The sequence below is a fragment of the Siphateles boraxobius genome, unplaced genomic scaffold, assembly GCF_051911475.1.
Source record: "Siphateles boraxobius isolate OS27281-9 unplaced genomic scaffold, OSU_SipBor_1 102, whole genome shotgun sequence".
Classification (NCBI taxonomy): domain Eukaryota; kingdom Metazoa; phylum Chordata; class Actinopteri; order Cypriniformes; family Leuciscidae; genus Siphateles; species Siphateles boraxobius.
In genome coordinates, this window is record NW_027508703.1 from 104,448 (window position 1) to 125,852 (window position 21,405).

At 37.6% G+C, this 21,405-nt stretch overlaps 1 long non-coding RNA gene and 2 gene segments (V, D, J or C); 1 reads left to right on the plus strand and 2 right to left on the minus strand.

Moving 5' to 3' along the window:
* LOC143752587 (immunoglobulin kappa variable 3-15-like) overlaps positions 1-21,405 on the minus strand; it is a 251,047-nt gene that overhangs the window by 30,080 nt on the left and 199,562 nt on the right.
* LOC143752401 (immunoglobulin kappa variable 3-15-like) lies at positions 2,411-3,196 on the minus strand. The segment is given in 2 exon segments: positions 2,411-2,897; positions 3,023-3,196. Coding segments are annotated over 2 exon segments (384 nt in total).
* On the plus strand, positions 3,232-5,743 carry LOC143752417 (uncharacterized). The gene is made up of 3 exons (XR_013207390.1): positions 3,232-3,396; positions 3,739-4,124; positions 5,185-5,743. It is a non-coding gene; the product is annotated as an uncharacterized LOC143752417 (long non-coding RNA).

Genomic DNA, 21,405 nt, shown 5'->3' on the forward strand with positions numbered 1-21,405 from the left:
TTAAAGTCTGTCCTTTTGTCCAGGTGCTGAGAACTGCCAGTGGGAGCAGTGCCGCTTGCGGTGGTGGGTCCCTTGGTGTGTGCTGTGGCTGCGTGTTTACCAAGTGTGGTCATTTCCCTTGCGGTGTGTGTGTAAACCTCGACACGTGTGATTGGGGTGTTTTTCATGGATGCTCATTGCTCGAGCTACTAGCCTCCCACTGGTAAGATTCTGCCCGATTTCCCTCCTCTCTTGGGGGTGTATGTGCGTTACGAATAGAGTATAGTGAATATTGTGTGTGTGTCGACTGAGTGTAAGTGTGAAAATAAAGACTCTATTTTTGTACTGGACCACTGTCTCTGGCTGATCCATCAACGAACTTGAGTGCCTGGTTAGAACAAAATGGCTAATTCTTTGGGTGTAAGTCCCATCGTGGCGTAGTCTGCTGACTGCCTGTTATATCTCCATTCTGCTACAAATAGAAAGTTCAAAAGAACAGCATTTATCTGAAAAATAATCTTTTCTAACATTAAACACTACCGTTCAAAACTTTGGGGTCAGTAAGAATTTTTATTTTTTGGGGGAAATAAATAAAATGGATCAATACTTTTTTTCATCAAGGAGGAATTAAATTGATAGTTGAACTGTATCTTTCAAATGACCTATATTCGTGTTTATTTACTATTAACTGGTAGTGAAGAGTAACAGATGATCGGTTCACGTGCCGCTTGAACTGAGATCTGTCACGTCACATTTACAAGCGCCAAAACCGTGTTTATTGTTTGAATTTTGTGATTAAATTGACAGAATCTGAGAGCTGAGAATCTGTTTCATATCAATAGTAACCTCCTCTGTGTTGTCTGTCGGTGTCAGTGTCCTCTTTGCTTCGTGATTTTTCTCTGCGTGAGAAAATGATTGTGTGGCGTGAGAGCGTGTAAAAAGTGACAATAGCGTGAGTCTCACGTGAGAGTTGTCAGCCCTGCAGGATTCAGTTTGTAAATGTTGTTGGCTCGTGTGTTTGTGCTGCTGCGGTCTTGTTTATCTGCCATGTTGTTTGTGTATCTCTCTATGGCAAACGCTGAGCCGTTCAGAACTACGGGAGCCCAGACGGGAGCGTCGGCAGATGTTAAAGAGAAAACCGATATTCATTCAAACAAATCAACGTAAACTACACATTCGAGTTAATCTATAAAATTATTATTTGAAACAATGAAAATGTCTGGGTCGTCTGCAGATTTTCCACCTTTTAACCACAAGATGTTGTTATTGTGCAGTGTGTTGAAAAGCTTCGAGTAATGAACTATTCTACGATACAGTTGAGGGAAAGTCTCAGTGCTTCACGAAGCTTCATTTCTCCATCACTAACACCTGCTCTTTGTTGATCGGTGAATTTTGCTTCAATGAGAAATTGTGATTTGAGGTTATTAAACACATTAAGTTGCAGCAAAGTGAAAATCACAATTGACAGTGCTACTCTTCAGTACAATGTTAACCACAGCATTCAGTAACAGAAACTCCTCTAAATGTCCATCCAGGAGCGACTGAACATCTGGCAGACGGGCATTTTCCTGCTGGGCTGATGTGCTTTTTAGGCCGACACATCTCACACTTTTTTTCCTTTTTTTTTCTAAACGGCCCATAAAACTCGTACATCTGCGGCCCATTATTTATGTTGTGCTTAATTTTTTTCTGACAGACCGGCGCAGAGAAATTGTGTGAACAAAGAAACTGGCCCTTCAGTTATTGCCTTATATGGTTTTGTAACAAACTGAATTATGTTGAGTTATGCTTAGAAAGATGTCGGTAGTTTACACTGTAAAACACATAAATTAACACTTAATACCTTAATTGACTCTCCTAATGAAGTCCCTTGCAAAGCATGCTGGGATGTCCAGATCCACTGCCCAGGGCTGCGTTTAGCATCATAAGCCTGAAGTAGATCGTAGAGCACACGGGGAAAGATGTTGGCAGTTTATGTTAATGTTTAATGTTCAGTTCTGTTGGACATTAGAGTTGTCTCTGTTACTGAACGTTGTGGTTTGTGCTGAAGAGTAGCGCTTGTGTTCAGACTGTGACTCTCAGTGTTCAGTTCTGACATCTGACTTTATATAGCGATTCATTATATACAGTGTGCATAATGATGAACAACACTGTTAATCCAACTAAACTCAGTTATTTTGAATAAACTCCATTAAGTTGTATAGATAATATTGTAGTGGAAATTTTTGCAGGGTCAACCACCACTCACCCAGTTTAAGTTAGTAAGGAATATTATATTACATGTTACATGTTTACTTACATCATAATAAATTCCTCTAGTGGTGAAGCATCCAAGTGCAATTATTACATTGTAGAGGCTTTACAAGAACAAGCTCCACTCACATTTACTCCACATTTTTGTCCAGTTTAGTAAGGTATATTATATTATATGTGTTTTCTTACATCATAATAAATGAATAAAGTGTGTGAAAGGTTTGATATTGTGTAGTTTGTGATCCTCCATCAGCAGCTGCAGTTTCTCTCAGCTGTATCAGTGCAGTCACTGTGACGTCTGACTGACAGAGGTTTTTGTACGACTCTTTATCACTGTGTGAACACATGTTTACTGTTTGGATAGTGTAAACTCTGACAGTAATAATCTCCTGTATCTTCAGTCTGGACTCCACTGATGGTCAGAGTAAAATCACTGCCAGATCCACTGCCACTGAATCTAGATGGAGTTCCAGTATTACGGGTTGTTGCTCTATAAATCAGGAGTTTAGGAGCTTCTCCAGGTTTCTGTGAGTACCAGGCTAAATAATGATAAACACTCCACACATACACATCACTGCTGGTTTTACAGTTTATTCTGACTTCTTCTCCTGGTTGAACTGATGATATTGATGGACTCTGAGTTACAGTGATCTGTCCTCTACACTCTGAAAGAAAACACAAACAAAAAGTATTAATACAGTATACATGAAGATGTACAGTATATGATAAAAATATATATTTCAAATTTTAAGATAATTAATAATCATTATAAAAACGGTATAACACAAACCTTGAATAAACAGTGCAATGGTCCAGATGAAGATGTTGATTGTGTTCATTGTTGTAGTTTAGTCTTGTGTGATGATGAAGAGTGTGTGTGTTCTGCTCTCAGTCATGAAGTGTTAAACTCACAGCACTATAAACACTCTCAGAGCACTGAAGCATGTGCTGACAATGCAAAGAAGTGGGCAGGATTTACAACAGCTTGTGCTGAGAACAAACTCATATACACTAGAGTTACACAATCATGACTTTATTTAGTATGTTTATTGTGACTCCTGAGACACTGAGGATGTGCAGATGAACGTCCATCTCTGTGTCCATATTCAGTCATGTGACCATCATCACTGCTACACTTCCACTAGATGAAGCGCCATCACTAAAGTAAGATCATGAATCATGAGTGTGTTCAGAAAGTATCAGGACTGATTGTGAATCTCTAATCAGAGTTCATGGTGTCACTCCATCTATCATGAAGCCTCATGTGTGTCTGAAATCATCAGATGGAGAAGAAACAGGCTGTTAAAGATGGACACATATTAGAGCTTGTTCACGTTTCATGATCTTGTGTGGAGATTCATAACCAGTCCAGATACTTTTATAACAGACCTTGAATATGAAAACATGCTTGACTGTGTAGAACATGCAAAACACCTTTTATATCTTCATTGTCACACTTTCTATTGACGTTGGCTCTAATATTCAATAAAGTCATTATTTGAACAGATTCTCACTGAAGATTGAAGTGTGAAGCTGCAGGTTTTTCTGTCAATCATGATGATTGATCTGCATATGAAGAACAGAAGCATCATTATGAGAAACTCCACAACATCATCCATGATCAAAGAGGTCAAAGGTCACCTCAGAGGTCACAGCTCATCACATATATTTCTTTAAACAGTGTTATATCAGAAAGCATTTAGTCAAATCTGAATGAGTGAGTGTTGAGAAGAGCTGAGGATCTTCTAATATCAGTGTGTTGAAGTGTTGTTTCTCTCTCTCTGCTGGAGTGTGTGTTCACTCGAGTGGAATAGAGGTTTTTGTACGAGTGTTTCATTAGATTGTATCACTGTGGTACACATTCGGTGGAGGAACTAAACTGGTGATCAAATGTAAGTCTTTTTAATTACCTATTTAAAAAATAAATACAATTTAGATTTCAGAAAGTGTTTCACAATTGAAACAAGAACAACATTTTATAATAAAAATGATTATTAGATATTGTGGCAAACTTTACTTGAAGCCTTTATGTATAATGCATTATAAAGGTATCAATAATGCAGAATTTAATGCTTTTTATATTTTAACTGTAACCTAACTTTAAATTGTAATATTATCAAATTCCTTGTTTCGTCCGAAATTAGTTGTTTATCGTGTGTTTTAGTGTATTATACATTTTTGAAGGTGTAACAATGAATATATAATATTATAATGTGTTAAAACTGCGGCTACAATTATTGATGAGATCATACATGCATTATAATGTGTTTAACAAGGCTTAAATTAATGCATTAAAAATACTTTTATAATGCAATATATATAAAGCCTTTAGGAAAGGTTTTACTAATATTGTTGTAGAATTATTTAATCTAAAACAATGATATTGTCATGTTTAAACATTCAGAAGAACTGCATTATTTCTCAAAAAAAAAAAGAAAGGTCTAAACATATTTCCATAATGTGTCTCACTATGAGTTTATTCAGTTTATTACATGTTTGTTTTCCCTTCATTTATTTCTACACTGAGTTCATATTTAGTTCATCTTTTATTGTAGAAATCATACATGTAAAAAAGAGATTTGACATCAGAATGTAAATGTTGCTACTTTCTGTAGTTCATAAGCACAATATATGTGTTTGAAATATCTCACTTAAGTAAATAAAATCACTTTATTGCGGGATATAAAAACTGTTAGAATTTAAAAAAAAGTTACAACGTTTAGTCTGATTAATGGGGTTTTATATAAATGCATATAGTGATTGTGTAATTTGTATATTGTATATATATATATATATTCACTGTAGTGAAGCTGAAGGACATGAAGGATCAGATGCTGGTGATTTTTCCTGCATTCCTCATGTCTGCTGCTTCAGTCCTGTTGAAATGCTGTGAATGTGCAGTGCAGTGTGTTGTGTGTGTGTTTGTGAATGTGTTGTGTTTGTCTCCTGCAGCTGGTCCCACAGTGAAGCCCTCAGTGTCTCTGCTGCCGCCCTCTTCTCTGCAGATCTCTGGAGAATCAGCCGCACTGCTCTGCCTGCTCAGCTCTTACTCTCCACAGGGGGCGCTGGTGAGCTGGACACTGGACGGGTCAGAGGTCACCGAGGGGGTTCTGACCAGCGCAGAGAGCCAGCAGGACGGCCGCTACAGCCGCAGTAGCGTCCTGACCCTCAGCAAAGCACGCTGGGAAAAGGGAGAGCTGTACGTCTGCAGAGTAACACATGATGGAGCTCCTCATGAGGTCTCGTTCCACAAGAGCTCTGAGTGCTGATGTTTCTCTCCTGAAGATGAGCCGTATCTGAGTGTCCTGTGTCAGGCAGGATTCACATGAGTCTAGTGCTGCAGCTGTAGTGATTTACAACTCAATACTGAAACAGTGTGTGTGTGTGTGTGTGTGTGTGTGTGTGTGTGTGTGTGTGTGTGTGTGTGTGTGTGTGTGTGTGTGTGTGTGTGTGTGATCTTTCAATCTGCTGTGTTTGCTGCAACATTCAATAAAGCTTCTCAACAAGTTCACTTTGTGTCTGACAACATCATTCAACTAACAGATGAAGATGCAGGTGCTTTTCAGAAGGTTGATGTAGCAGTAAATGTCAAATAAAGCTCTTGGGGTTTGAACATGGTCTCTGGAGACAGAGCTGCTCTATTCTGAGAGATCACAATCACTCCACCCTGACAATGCAAATGGCCTTTTCAGTCTCACTCTCTGATTGGTTACATGATCTGGACTGGAACACAACAGTTTCACTTCTGCAAAAGAAGGTGATGGTATTTTAAAAAATAAAAATATAGTACAAATAATTTAAGTGACTGAATGCAGTCTGTTCAGTTTGATTGACAGGGATCATATATTACATCTAAAACATGATGATCATATTGAAAAACTGACTCATTCTCTTCATAAACACAAGATTGATGTTGATTGTAATGATATAGTGTTATCAGTGTTTGAAAATACAATCATAAATCATTCTTCAAACCTGGACTAAACACTGGCAGAGTCAAGAGGAAGATGATGCTGAAAGTCATGTTTGTTGGTTGATGAAGAAGAGCTCTTGATCATGTCATGTTCAGTTCATAGAGCTATAAACACATGCAGAGTGAAGCATGTGCTGATCATATAAAACACCCTCTGAATGCAAAAGCTGCTGTAGACTGTGAGCTCACGACGAGACCGAAGAGAGATCAGGACGAGATACAGACTCACCTCAGACTCATCAGAGTCAAAGAGCTTTACTGACAGGGTTAAAGAACGGCTTTACATGGCCGAAGCACAGTAACATTACATATACTGACATACACATTTACACACAAATACACACAGCTAAAAATATATATATGGAGTTCAGTCATGAAACTCTAGATCAGTGTTTCCCCAACAATGTCTCTCTAATCTGACAAACATTTCAGGTGTTGGAGTCTCTACTGATGAGCTGATGAGTTGAATCATGTGTGTTTGATTAGGGACACACATAATATGTGCAGAGTTGTGCGGACTTGAGACAGCCAGATATCCCAGAATGCATCTCGCACCAACCAGCAAGCGCCAATAGCAGAGGAGAAAACCCGCGTAATATAAAAATACTGCTGTTATTGTGTCACGAATTGTAGTTTTAAGATTTTTTCAGGCGAGAATGTAGTTGTTTAAAGCTCAAATCGGTGGTTTATTAGTAAAGATATCGTCTATTTGATTGGGATTCAGACGGAGGCGGTGGTTTCTCTTCCAGCCAGGGCTGGATTGGTAATCTGGCATACCTGCCCGGTGGGCCGACGTGCTTTTTGGGCCGATACATCTCATATTTTTTTTTTTTTTTTTTTTTTTTAAATTTACGGCCCATAAAACTCGTACATCGGCAGCCCATTCATTTTGTTTTGTTTAATTGACGGCGCTGGGTTAGTGTCGATGTAATGCATTGGTCAAAAAAAAAATTCATATTTTTTTCCAATGACAGACCGGCCCATGAAACACGTAGATCAGCGGCCCATTGGTTGTTTTCTTGATTGACACTGGGCTGGCCCAATCAAATCTTGAAACACCTCCCCCTTTGTGCTTTGAGTGAGCGTGCAGTGCCAAGTGTACTGTGTATCTGTCTATAGTCTGAGAGATGGAGAAGAAACGCAAGGAATGTGCAGAGAAATAGCGTGAAAAATAGATATAGGCCCTTCAAGCAGACGCTTTAAAATGTATCAAAGTATATGTGTTTTCTGCAGCAGCAGGACCTTCATCAGCTCCAGTGGCTGATGAGGAGGATAGTGAGGAGGATCAGGAGAGAGATGAGAAAGTGTAGAGTCTGTGGTAAGCAGAACTACTTTTTAAAACACTTTGGCTATGAGTGTAGGAACCCATTACCTATTTACGCATTATTTCCACATCTGCATTGTTGACGATTACAGCAATTTACTAGAAGATTAATGAGACGCGTTTGTATCCATGTTTTCCGCCAAAATAAAAGCTTGATGCAGTTTCCGTCAAAATAAAAGATCATGTGCTTATCTCTTTCAAGTTTATAAATTAGTACAAAACTAATTATGAAAGTTTTCTTTATTTTTCAGTGCATTTGTTTTAAAATATATGGCTATTAGGCTACTATCTTGAGATTAATTATAACTATTATTATGTAGTAGTGTAATATAGTAAATATAGTTTTATACTAAAAGAGTTTTTTTTTTTCTGTGTTTAATTTGCACACTAAAAATGGGTTGGAGCTTTTAATTTGTAACTCTCAAAGTGCACCAGATTGATGAATTTAACATTAAAATGCACACAATTTTCTTAGGGGGGGCATGCCCCCAAACCCCCCTAGAGGGACAGAGGTCCACCCACCACAGTTTTACCAAAGATCCTGTGGGAAACACTGGTATTGCTATGCCAGTGCAGCTTATAGCTTGTTTTTTGATGCATCACTGCGGAGTATAGTTTAATTGTATTAATAAATTACAATTTTGTACTTATTTCATCTGTTAACTCTCACTCATTCCTACTCACTCATTACATGCCATTAGTGGTTTTAATGAATAGGAGTTGAACATATTCAAGGGCGTGCAAAGATGGGTGGTTGTTATGATCATATGTAGTGGGCCAGTCTGGGCCAAAATGCCAGGGCCGATTTTCTGTCCCAGTCCAGCCCTGCTTCCAGCTGATGGATGACACAACAAAACATTTGAGATGTGATGGAAATGACAATGTAGTGATGATTTTCATGACTCTCAGCAAAATGACATTATTTGTAATGTTCTATGAAAAGCAGATGAATGTCAACAATTCTGTAATCTTCTACAGAAACATTAGACTGTATTTGATGGTCTGTAACCCCAGTATATCTCCATAAACTAGAGAAGTGGTGTATTCCAGTAACATGAAGCTCCTGTGAGGACGCTGAACATCTGCTGATGGAGCTGCTCGATTCTCAGAGGAACAGAATCACCTGATGATCAAATATCATCAAAGAAATTTAGTTTTTGTGTGTGTGTGTGTGTGTGTGTGTGTATTGAGGAAAAAAAATGAAATAACAATGTACTAACACAAAAACTAAAAGTGTCAAATTTCAAATTATTTGACCCTTCAAAAATCAGTAAATTGAGAAAAAATGGACAGAAAAACTAAAAAAAACAAAGCACATCACAGTCAAATTTTGGAAATTTCTCTTTTATAACACTGGTGTCTACTCTTATTTCCCCACTATTATATTTGTGCTGTTCTAGCCACTTTAAATCCCTGTTTAAATACTCTTAATTTTTAGTTTTTCTTTTCTTCCCTCTTAATTTATAACAAGGAACTATTTTTCTAACTATTCCACAGGTTATATCAAAGTTACTGAATGCTAGACCATTAAATCTCTCACTGTGGCACTGAAATGTTCAGGTGAATACCTCACTCAAATGAAATAATTAACTAACTCAAATTAACAGTGTCAGACCACATCACATGAACAGTGACTACAATTATACATGTCCACACACTGCGGATGAGCTCTGGAAGTGTCTATGGAAACGTAAGGATCAGTAGATAACGTCGTTCTCTAAAGTGCTCAGTTCATTCAGTGAGCAAGCGTTAAAATGTTCTGTCCACTCAGTTGTGAAATATAACGTGTGAAAGAAAACTCAAGGATGTATCCAACCAGTTTATCCCACACGAATCCAAGAAATGTCAGTCCATTCCGCTCCTCTGTTTCTCTCCTCGAATACACAGTTCAGCGTCAGCGATTCAACAACTGGAACACAGTCCAAAAAGCAGAGAAAAACACCCGGCCTGCATATAACCGGAGGGCACACTTAATTCACTCACATTAAATCATTACAAGCTTGAAATGATTTTGATTCAATATCGTTCACTTAACAGCTCAACAGATCACAAAATCGGTTGTTAACATCAGTGATATTACGAACATAAATCATGCACAAAACAAAATACATTCATTAGTCTATCTTCAAAAAGACAAAACAATATTCAATTTGAATATTGAACTCACCAATTCCCTTGTAAACAACTCACTTAATGTTGTTTCCTCCGTGTGATGAAGCTGAAATAAAGTTGATTGTTTCAATCTCAAAGTCTCGTTACAAAACTCACTCAAACCAGCAAATCTCATTCTATATATATTCCTAAACCATTTAGATTTTGGTTTAAATTAATAACTTCTCTAATATTCTTCTCTTGTCAGGGTTTCTCTGCAGAAACACATCTTTTCCCAAAATTTTTACTTCAGAATTCAGTGTGATTGGTTAAACAGTTTATAAACAGTAAATTAGGGCTGGGCGATAAATCGATTTTATCGATTAACTCGAATGTGTAGTTTACGCCGATTTTTTTAATGAAAATCGGTTTTCTCTTTAACAACCGCCGACGCTCCCATCTGGGCTCCCGTAGTTCCGACCGAGCTCAGCGCTTGCCATGATAGAGATACACAAACAACATGGCAAATGAGCAAGATCGCGGCAGCACAAACACACCCGCCGAAAACATTTACAAGCTGAATCTGCAGGGCCGCCAATTCTCACGAGTTCACTGTGAGAGACGCACTTTTTAGACGCTCTCACGCCACACATTCATTTTCTCACGCAGAGAAAAATCGGGAAGCAAAGAGGACACTGACACCGACAGACAAGACAGAGCAGGTTACTATCGATATAAAACAGATTCTCAGCTCTCAGATTCTGTCAATTTTATTACGAAATTCAAACAATAAACACCGTTTTGGCGCTTGTAAATGTGACGTGAAAGAACGCTGGCAGATCTCAGTTCAAGCGGCACGTGAACCGATCATCTGTTACTCTTTGATAAAGTTACTAAATGACCGAAATGTAATTAAATCGATCGATCACTGTTTTTCAACCGCGGAAAGATGTCCATAAAACAGCTGGAGAACAACATATGTCACGTAACGTTACATTTACCTCAGGATGGCTCTTAATGACCCATAGCACGCATGTTAGTTGGACTTAAAATAATTGCTATAGAGAGGAGTATTTTGCTAAATATGATAACTATATTACACATTTATAATATTTTTACCTATATCATTAAAATAGTATAACGTTGTTATTATAAAAAAATGCATTATATTTAATTTGAGTTAGTTTTAACCTTTAATAATACCAACTGACAGGGCTCTCTGTATGTTTACAGCATTAGGTGATTTTTTTAAAAAAAAAATTGAGAACAATTAACACATTAACGTATCTACTGTACCCATTTATCCAAGGGAATTTATATTGAATCAAGATCAGAATCAAATTGAAGTTGAAATTGTGAAATTTGTGTTAAGCAATAATAAAAACAGTAGCATACCAGTAAACTTAATAAAATTATGTTTAGTTACCAAATAATTTGATGCAAGTTTTTTGTTTTTTTTACACATTCCCCCCAATCCCAATCCACCCATTTTATTTTATGTTACATTTTCATTGTTTTCAAAGACAGGGCCTGTCCTCTTGTCTTTTTGGCTTGTTGTTTCTGATTGCACTTTAATCGAGATCAAATCCCAGAAGGGAATATTAAAACAAAATAAAGTTAAAACTTGTTTTGAACAATTTTCTTTGTCATCTGCAGATTGATTTTAAGTAGGGAGAGAAAAAAATTGATTTAAATCGTAAATCGGATTTTTTGTGAAAAAATCGGGGATTTTTTTTTTAGGCCATATCGCCCAGCCCTACAGTAAATTGAAACATTTTATTCCAGACAATTAAAGCTCAATCAAAGTTTTAACCGAACATGCCAAACGGAAAGACTGAATCTAGATCAGCCGCTGCCTCAGGCCAAGCAATCACGGACCATGGATGTTACAACCAGTGGTGGGACAAAGAGAAAAAGATCCCCTTTTATTTTTGCAGCGCCACCTTCGAAGGTAAAAACCTCACAGGATTCGTTTGAAGTTCCAAACGCGTCTCTTGTTGAAGTTATAGAAAACATCACCTCCAGAATTGACCTCTTCGGGGACCAGCTGAGAGAAAACGCAGTCATGGTGGATAATATCACCAGACTAGTGGAGCTGAATGCCACTGAGATTAAAGAGTGCAAGGTCAAGATTCAAGCGATAGAAGAAGAAATGCCCCGTCTCGTAAAGGAAAACGAGGAGCTGAAAGATAAAGTCACGGAGTTGGAGCGTTAAAAGAGACGCTGGAACCTTAAAATACATGGTTTGAAAGAAAAAGTTGGCAGAAACACCCGAGACTTTGTTAAGAGTATGCTTTCCAAATTAGCACCGCAGTGGGATACAGTACATCGATGGATTCAGTACTTGATACTGTGAACCGCATCGGGAGACAAGAAGAGGAGAGACCGTCAGATTATTATCCAGTTCACCATGAGATTCCACCGTGAGTCCATCTGGAAGTTGTCCAACCGAAACATCTTTCCTGATCACACTGTTGTAGTTAAAAGGGCATGTTATCACATTAGTGAGTTCTCAGTTTAATAATCACTATCTAAAAAGGGAGGGGGGAAAAAAAGAAAGAAAGGAAATTCTTTTTTTTTTTAAAAGGTAAATGGACTGCAATTATATAGTGCTTTCACAGACCCAATGGCCATTCATACACCGACGGCGGTGTCAAGGCACATCCAGCTCGTCGGGAGCAGCTGGGGTTAGGTGTCTCGCTCATGGACACCTCGACACTTGTTCAGGTGGAACCGGGGATTGAACCGCCAACCTTTCGGTTTGTAGACAACCTACATGAACCACTGAGCCACTGCCAGCCTTTAATTATCACGTTTCACGTTTTCAAAAAAGTAGAAATGCATTAAACTAAATTATTAAAGAATGTTCACTTTAGATCCTTAATTTAAAGAAAAATAATGTTTGTTTTATATTTATTTTGATTACATTTATTAATGCTCGATTGGGGCCTTGCAAGAGTGTTTACTTCCAAAAATCGAAATTATTTTTTTACTCTTATTTCTTAATTCCTTTTTTATATGTTTTCTCACAACCAGATGTTATCTTATGTTTCACTTAACGCTAGGGGTCTAAGAGATTCTGTAGAAAACCAGTATTGCTTTTTTGTAGAAATGAAAGGGCACAATGCTTTCTTCTCCAAGAAACTCATTCTGTTGACATGGATGAAAAGTTCTGGTCAAACCAATGGAGAGATAAAACACTTTTCTCTCTTGCTTCTAATAGGCCAGTAGGCGTTGCTATACTTTTAAACAATTTTCCTGGGAAGATATTAACCACGGTTAGGGACAGTTGGGGTCATTGTATAATATGTGTTTTTGAAATAGAGGATAATTATTTGGGAAATATATATGGATATAATAATCAAAACCAAAACAAAATATTGTTTGATGTAATCAGAGTTGTAAAAAATTTAGGTCAAAGGTATCCTACTGAAAACTTGATTTGCGGTGGTGATTTTAATATGGCAATAGATGATTGGTTTGATAGGTGTCCTTCAAAATATACAAGACATCATTACAATCAGAGGTGTCAAAAGTATTCACATTCGTTACTCAAGTAGAAGTATAGATACTAGGGTTTAAAAAGACTTCTGTAGAAGTTGAACCATCAACTCAGGCTTTTTACTCAAGTAAAAGTGTTAAAAGTAATGGTTTCAAAACTACTTAAAGTATAAAAGTAAATGTAATGCAAGGAAAAAATGCCATTAAGGACAAAAGCTTAGGCCGCGCCACAGGGGCCTATAGTGCACTACCACCTCCTCAAAAACACATTTTTCTAAAGGCCATGACTATAACGTTATATTCAAATGTTAATGTTGAAAAATTTGGGTTGTACTACCCGTTTCAGCCGTATATATGCCCATAGAAAATGAATTTCAGTCCAATTTCCATTTTAGTAAAATGCAAATACATTAAAGAACCATATGTGTGTACTACTAGCATTTTTTTTTCCTACAATGGAAGTCAATGGCTACAATCAACTGTTTGGTTATCGACATTCTTCAAAATATCTTTTGTGTTCAGCAGAAGAAAGAAACTGGTTTGAAACAACTTGAGAGTGAGTAGCCTAAATGATTTTCGTTTTTGGTTGAACTATATCCTTTTAATGAAAGATGCAGACATGTTTGGCTTCTTCAAAAGGCAAGGAACAAGACATTGTACTATTGCATTGCACTATGAACGGAGTAAAGTTACAGAATTAATGAATTACGTATTGTTAAGGTCAATATAAAAACCTTAAAACATTATCCTATTAATTTCCATTAACACTTTATTTTGATAGTCCGTTCGTTGAGACTCTACTACTTATTAGTAGCCATTCAGTAGCTTGCCACAGGGCATCAGTTGACATTCAACAGCACTGTTTCAACAGACAAGTAACATACATTCAACTTACTGCCTATAGACTATAAGGTACATTTCAAGTGTTAATATCAGTTGACATTCAACAACACTGTTTCAACAGACAAGTAACACACTTTCAACTTACTGCCTATAGAATATATGGTACATTTCAAGTGTTAATCTACAGATTTTACAAAAAGTGCCTGTTGACTTTCAATGTTATTTTGCAACAAGTTATTAGCCAATTGTCAACTAACTTTCTGTAGATTGAGTGACCATCTTCTAAGCTGTCTACCAACAACTCAAAATCAATCTGTCAGTTGAAAGTCAACTGTCATGTCAGCATATGATCTGTATATTATACTGTATAGGGGTCCCAAATGCATCACATTAATGATTATTTCAACTGAATAAAAACGTTAAAAAAAATCTGTAGTTTACCATTTGTTGATAATCGGTTGATAGTCAACTAAAGATTAGTTGCTTATCGGTTACTTGTCAACAAATATATTGTTTATGATCAGTGGACTATTAATAGACATTCTGCACTAAGCGTTAGTAGATATAATACAGGACTATATAATAAAGTGAAAAACAGTTGATATCAGTAGAAAGTCTATAACCTATCAACAGATTGCGTACAGGTTTCCATTAATTATATGCAACTGTCACTGGTCGGGAGGGTCGACTCGGTCTACACCCTTCCCTTAGAACATCAGTACCACTGAGGAGCAGACCAGAAACCAAGCAGATAAAGGGAATAAGTTGTTAAGCGGCTTTATTGATTTAAAACAATTTGTAAATCCTAATTTAAAACTTCTTTCTCAGAATCCAACGAGCTGCAGGGGAATGCCACTCCTCAACAGCGGCGCATACCTTGAATGTGGAAGGGCATTAACTGGACAACATGGGAGTACTCTCTGTACGGTTGACTCTTCTCAGTCTCTCAGGAGCAGAAGGCTTGCGGCTGTGGGGGAGGCGCCGACTGGAAAGCAGGTAAGTACTCTAAGTTCTGCTGACTCTCTTCCCCGTATATCAGGTGCAGAAGGAATTACGGTTGCGAAGAGGCCGTCGACTGGACAGCAAGTGAGCAGTCCAAGTACAGTTGGTTCTTCCCAATACGTCAGGTGCAGAACGCTTACGCCTGTGAAGGGGGCGTCGACTGGACAGCAAGTGAGCAGTCCAAGTACAGTTGGTTCTTCCCAATATGTCAGGTTCAGAAGACTTACGGCAGTGAGGGAGGCGTCGACTGGACAGCAAGTGAGCAGTCCAAGTACAGTTGGTCCTTCCCAATATGTCAGGTTCAGAAGACTTACGGCAGTGAAGGAGGCGTCGACTGGACAACAGGTGGGTACTCCAGGTACAGTTGGTTCTTCCCAGTATAGCAGGTGCAGAAAGCTTAGAGGGATGGCGAGAACGTTGACCAGTTGGCAGATGGAAAAATCCATACAGTCGACCAGCTCCTAACGTCAGCAGGCTTAAAATCCACTGTCACTTAATCTCTCCCTCAGAAAGCTCTGAACTGTAACACAAGGCGAGACCGATGAGCACGTGACAGAATTCTGTACAGTAAGCACGCAGTAACTTCACTTCAACCACACCCGGTGGAACACAGCATTAACACACGTCACTCTCATCCACTCCGTGCAATTTAAGGCCACGGCCCACCTCCTCGCTCTAGACAGCGGAGGCAGAAAGACGGAAGAATTTAGCGACTACAATCCCTAGTCACAACAGCTGTCTTCTCCTTCAGGCATCTGGACTCCTTTTTCTGTCACTTCTCATATATAATATTTTTTGTGGAAATCACATGTAATACAGCCAGTAGAAAATTGGTACTTATCTTCACCCCGGTAAGTGGACTCGATAATATTTTATAGATGACTTCGTCCTCTGCCTCTCTGTTCTCCGCCACCCAGTTCTTCGTAGCGGATCCACGGATCAATCTCACCAGCCGATTTGTCCCACAGAAATCTCTCAGCCCACCTCAGCAAGAAGAAGCATTAGGACACAACTGCAATCCCACGCCTCAACCCACGGTCTCTCAAAGCTTTGCTTTTATCTGTTCCTAAAGGCGGCGTGTCCCAATCATCACACAGTCGCTTAATGCGCCGCACCTGCTGTCACTTTGCAATCAGCACAGGTTGAAACCGCTCCGGGTGGAAACATTCCTCCGCGCACTGTTTAGTTCCGTCTCTAGTTCGTCACCTTGTGACACAACATAATTACGATTTAAAACGATTTAAAACGAGAACAGTTTGCTTACCTGACTGAAGTAGAACAAACACCATAGGCAGCACATCAGAGAATTTTTTTTTTTTAATTGAAATTTTTTCCCTTTTATTAAATAAAAAATAAAAAAACACTCCAAATAATACAACCCATTTTTTACTAGGGTATCAGGATCACATCTGATTATGTGACATTATATTGAGCATTTCAAAACGAGAAAATTCTCTCAATACTTGTCTACAACAACATTTCAAATGCCCGAGGCCAAGATCAAAAGTTATAAACTTTGCCTTTCATGACAGTAATATTTAAGTGGAGAATGTCTATTAATAGTCTACTGATCATAAACAAAATATTTGTTGACAAGAAACAGATAAGCAACTAATCTTTAGTTGACTATCAACCGATTATCAACAAATGGTAAACTACAGATTTTTTTAAACAGTTTTTATTCAGTTGAAATAATCATTAATGTGATGCATTTGGGACCCCTATACAGTATAATATACAGATCATATGCTGACATGACAGTTGACTTTCAACTGACAGATTGATTTTGAGTTGTTGGTAGACAGCTTAGAAGATGGTCACTCAGTCTACAGAAAGTTAGTTGACAATTGGCTAATAACTTGTTGCAAAATAACATTGAAAGTCAACACTTGTTATGTTCTTCTCAGAAATAGAAAAAGTGTTCTTGACTTATACTAACAGAAAAGCCAAGAGTATTTGGCCAATACTTGCTGCACTCCACATGCTATGTTTGTTGATGAAAAAAATGTTTAAAATGTAATTTTTTTCGGCTGATCTCAGAGGTCTAACAGCGCTAATCAATGTCTAAATGACTCAATCAAAGGAGACGTGCGTCACTGCTCACTGAAGACCAGTGCCAACTCCAGCTTTAGTTTCAACAGCAAAAGAGTGTGTGGTAAGGTGTACGTAACTAAACATTTAATATTTAACAACTGTTTTACAAACCCAATCCAGTGATGCAAACTACTCAACTTCATGACATTACACTGTTTTGAGAACATGCTATTATTTACATGATTCATGTAATGAATGAGACAATAAATATTTTGCGTTCTTGACATACGACATGAACGTGTGCATATTTTAAAATAAAATATAATTCACAAATAGTTTAAATTGATTACTTTATAACTACTGTCACATCCTCAGTCACCAGCCTATCACCACTGTGCACTACATTACCCAGAATCCTCCCAGTTCAGCAGCTGCACATCACACACACCTGCCAGCAATTACCCTCGTCAGCACTCGTTATTTCAGCAGTCTCCATACACACCACACCTGTCTGGTTTTCTTGCCAGTTTGTGACTCGCGGCTACCACGACTCGCTGATGTGGAGCAATGGCGTTTGGTGGAATGGGATGCAATCATGGATTGATAGGAGTAGATGATGGTGAAAATAATGATTTGGAGGAGTTGTCAGAGGATAGTGACAAGGAGAGTACTGTAAGTAAAGATGACGATGAGTCAGGTGAATGGAATTTGGTTCAAAGAGCATCGAAGAAAAGGAAAGGGAAAACTAAACAAGATGAAGCGAAAAGAGTGAGGAATGATATTAAGGTTGTGATCCGTTTTCAAACCCCCTGTACAATAAACCCATTGAAAGTCAGTGAAGCAATTTATAAGCAAGTAGGCGTAGTTTGCTCCGTCAGAACGTTAAAAGATGGAAACCTGTTAGTTGTTTGTCAAGATAGAGATCAGAGAATGGGATTGATGAAACTTAAAACTTTAATGGGGAAAAGCGTAAAAGCCCAAGATTGGGAAGAAAGGGATAAAATAATGGCGGTGATATCAGGTGTGTCGACAGATTTGTCGGAAGATGATATTAAGAGCAATGTAAAAGAAGTTAGAATCAACAAAGTTAAGCGTTTGCCAATAGTAAGGAATGGAATTAAAGGACCAAGCTTGTCTGTTTTGTTAGTGTTGGATGAGGTTAAGATGCCTGAACGAATCAAAATTGGGTATGTAAGTTATTTGACAAGGACTTATATTCCCCCACCAATTAGATGCTTTAAATGCCAGCGATATGGACATATTGCTTCTGCATGCAAGTCAAAAACAAGATGTGCTAAATGTGGAGGCGAACATGACTATGGTAAATGTGAAGAAGGAACACAAATCAAGTGTTGTAACTGCGGAGGTGAACACAGTGCTGCCTACAAAGGGTGTGAGATGCATAAAAGAGCAGTTCAAGTGCAAAATGTTAAGGTAAAAGAGAGTATTACTTATGCTGAAGCCATTAAAAAGGTTGACAAAGAAAACCAAAAAAACCCCAGGGTTAAAGTGAATATGGCCCCAGTAGGTTTACCCCCTAGTCAAGATCAAACGACTCAGAAATGTTGTAAAGTAACTGAAGATACTTTAATTGTGGACAAGAGAAATTTCATTGCTTTTATGGTGGAAGTGGTTAATTACTCAGCCCAAGTGACGAGTAGAAATGATAGAATTAAAATAATTAAAAAAGCAGCGGAAAAGTATCTAGAAATTCATGAGTTGTCAGTGAATTCCATTCATAACATGGTATTAGGGGTATCTGACAGGATGGACAGCCAAGCACCAGGTGGTAGTTAATAATGACTTTATCTATTTTTCAGTGGAATGCTAGGAGTTTAGTTGCTAATGGTCAGGAGTTTAAACATTTTATTGAGGAACAAGATATCAAACCAAACATTATTTGTATACAAGAAACATGGTTAAAACCATCACTTGACTTCATAATATATGGATATACAGCAATACGTAAAGATAGGGATACAGCGGGAGGTGGAGTGGCCACATTTATTCAGCAGGGAATTCATTATAGAACTTTAAATATAGATGTTGAGATTTGGGTAGGTAAAACTAAGATTAAAATTGTCAACTTTTATAACCCTTGTAAAAAAGAAATGCTAGATTGTATGTGTGGGGGAGAAAATGGAATGTTAGTATTATGTGGAGATTTTAATGCACATAACACTCTGTGGGGAGGTAATAAGGTAGATGAAAATGGGCACACTATTGAGGAGTTTATGGATGATAATAAGTTGGTTTGTTTAAATGATGGAAGGAACACTAGGTTTGATGCATCTCATGGAACAGAGTCCGCAATAGATCTCACAATAGTATCAGATAAGATAGCAGGGGTAAGAGAGTGGGAGGTAAATGAAAATGATCTTGGCAGTGATCACTATAGTATTTGGTTAAGTATTAGAAATCAGAATGTGTGTCTTGAAGAGAATTGGTTTCCAAGATGGAAAATGAGAGAAGCAAATTGGGGGTTATATAGCATGAAGGCAATTGGTAGGCTGATGGAAATAATGTTAGATATAAGTAATGATGTTGATGAATTAAACTCAATAATTACAAATATATTGTGTGAGACAGCGGAGGAGGTTCTTGGAAAATCTACTGGAATAAGGAATAAAAGAATGGTACCTTGGTGGTCAGATGAGTGTAAGGAAGCAATTAAAGTTAGGAATAAAGCTTTCAAAACTGTTAAATCAAATCATTCCTATACCAACTTAATGGAATATAAAAAAATCACAATCGAAAGTTAAAAGAGACTAAAAGGAAATATTGGCGTAACTTTTGTGGTAAAATAGGGGCAGAAGTTAAAGTGGGGGATGTTTGGAGTATGATTAAAAAAATGGGAGGCATTAGAAGGGAATTTTCTCTACCTGTGATTAAAAACAATGGTGTGGAGGCAGTAACAAATCAAGAAAAAGCAGAGATGCTTGCGAAAGGTTTTATTAAGGTCCATAGCTCACATAACTTAACTGATGAAGAATAAGCTTGGAGAGTTAAAATAATAGATGAAAGTAAAGGGTTACTGGAAAAGAAGGTAATAAGCGAAAGTGTACTTGATAAGGATTTTACATTATTTGAGCTTAGGAGAGCGTTAAGTGGGGTTAAGAACACTTCACCAGGGAAAGATGGTATATGTTATAAAATGATTAATGAAATCGATGATGTAGCTAAATATGTCATTTTAAGTCTTTATAATAAGATTTGGGAACAAGGAAGATTGCCTTTGTGTTGGAAACATTCTGTAGTGGTTCCAATTGGGAAACCAGGAAAGGACAAAACTGAAGTAAAGTTATAGGCCAATAGCATTAACATCCAATTTATGTAAGCTAATGGAAAAGATGGTCACTAAAAGAATAGTATATGAAATTGAAAAAAGAGGTATTCTCTCCCCACACCAGAGTGGGTTCCGTAGTGGACGTACTACAATGGACCCTGTTATATGTTTAGAAAATGAAATAAGGAAAGCGCAAATCAATAAAGAATCAGTTCTAGCAACATTCTTTGATATAGAGAAAGCATATGATATGCTATGGAAAGAGGGTCTGTTAATTAAGCTGAATAGGATGGATATTGGTGGCAAAATGTTTAATTGGATTAGAAATTTCTTGAAGGATAGAACAATAGAAGTAAGAGTTGGGGTTAACTTCTCGAAAATATATTCAATAGAAAATGGAACACCTCAGGGTAGTGTTTGCAGTCCAGTACTGTTTAACATTATGATTAATGATGTTTTTAATACAATAGATGACACTAGAATCAATAGAGTGTTATATGCTGATGATGGAGCTTTGTGGATAAAAGGACGTAATATTGATAATATTAGAACTAAGATGCAACTAGCTATCAACAAGGTAGAAAAATGGGCATTTGAGTGGGGTTTTCATTTGTCTGTAGAGAAGACTCAATTTATTTGTTTGTCAAAGAAAAGAGTAAATCCCATACTAGAGCTTAAACTATATAACCAGTCTTTAAAGCAAGTTAATAATATTAGGTATTTGGGAGTGTGGTTTGATGTTAAGTTAACATTTAAGGAACATATTCAGAAAACAATTGAGAAATGTAAAAAGGGTATTAATGTTTTGAAATGTTTAGCAGGATACAACTGGGGAGCTTCTGGGATGTCCCTTAAAATAATTTATATTGCACTGATAAGATCGGTTTTGGATTATGGATGTATTGTGTATCTTTCAGCATCTAAGACGTTACTTCATGAACTCAATAGAATGCAGGCAAAAAGTCTGCGGATATGTTGTGGAGCATTTAGAACTTCAATACCAGCGTTGCAAGTACAAACAGGAGAAATGCCTCTAAATCTCAGACGTCTTAAACTGAGTATGGCGTACTGGATTAATTTAAATGGACATGATGCGTCACACCCTACTAAGAAAGTTCT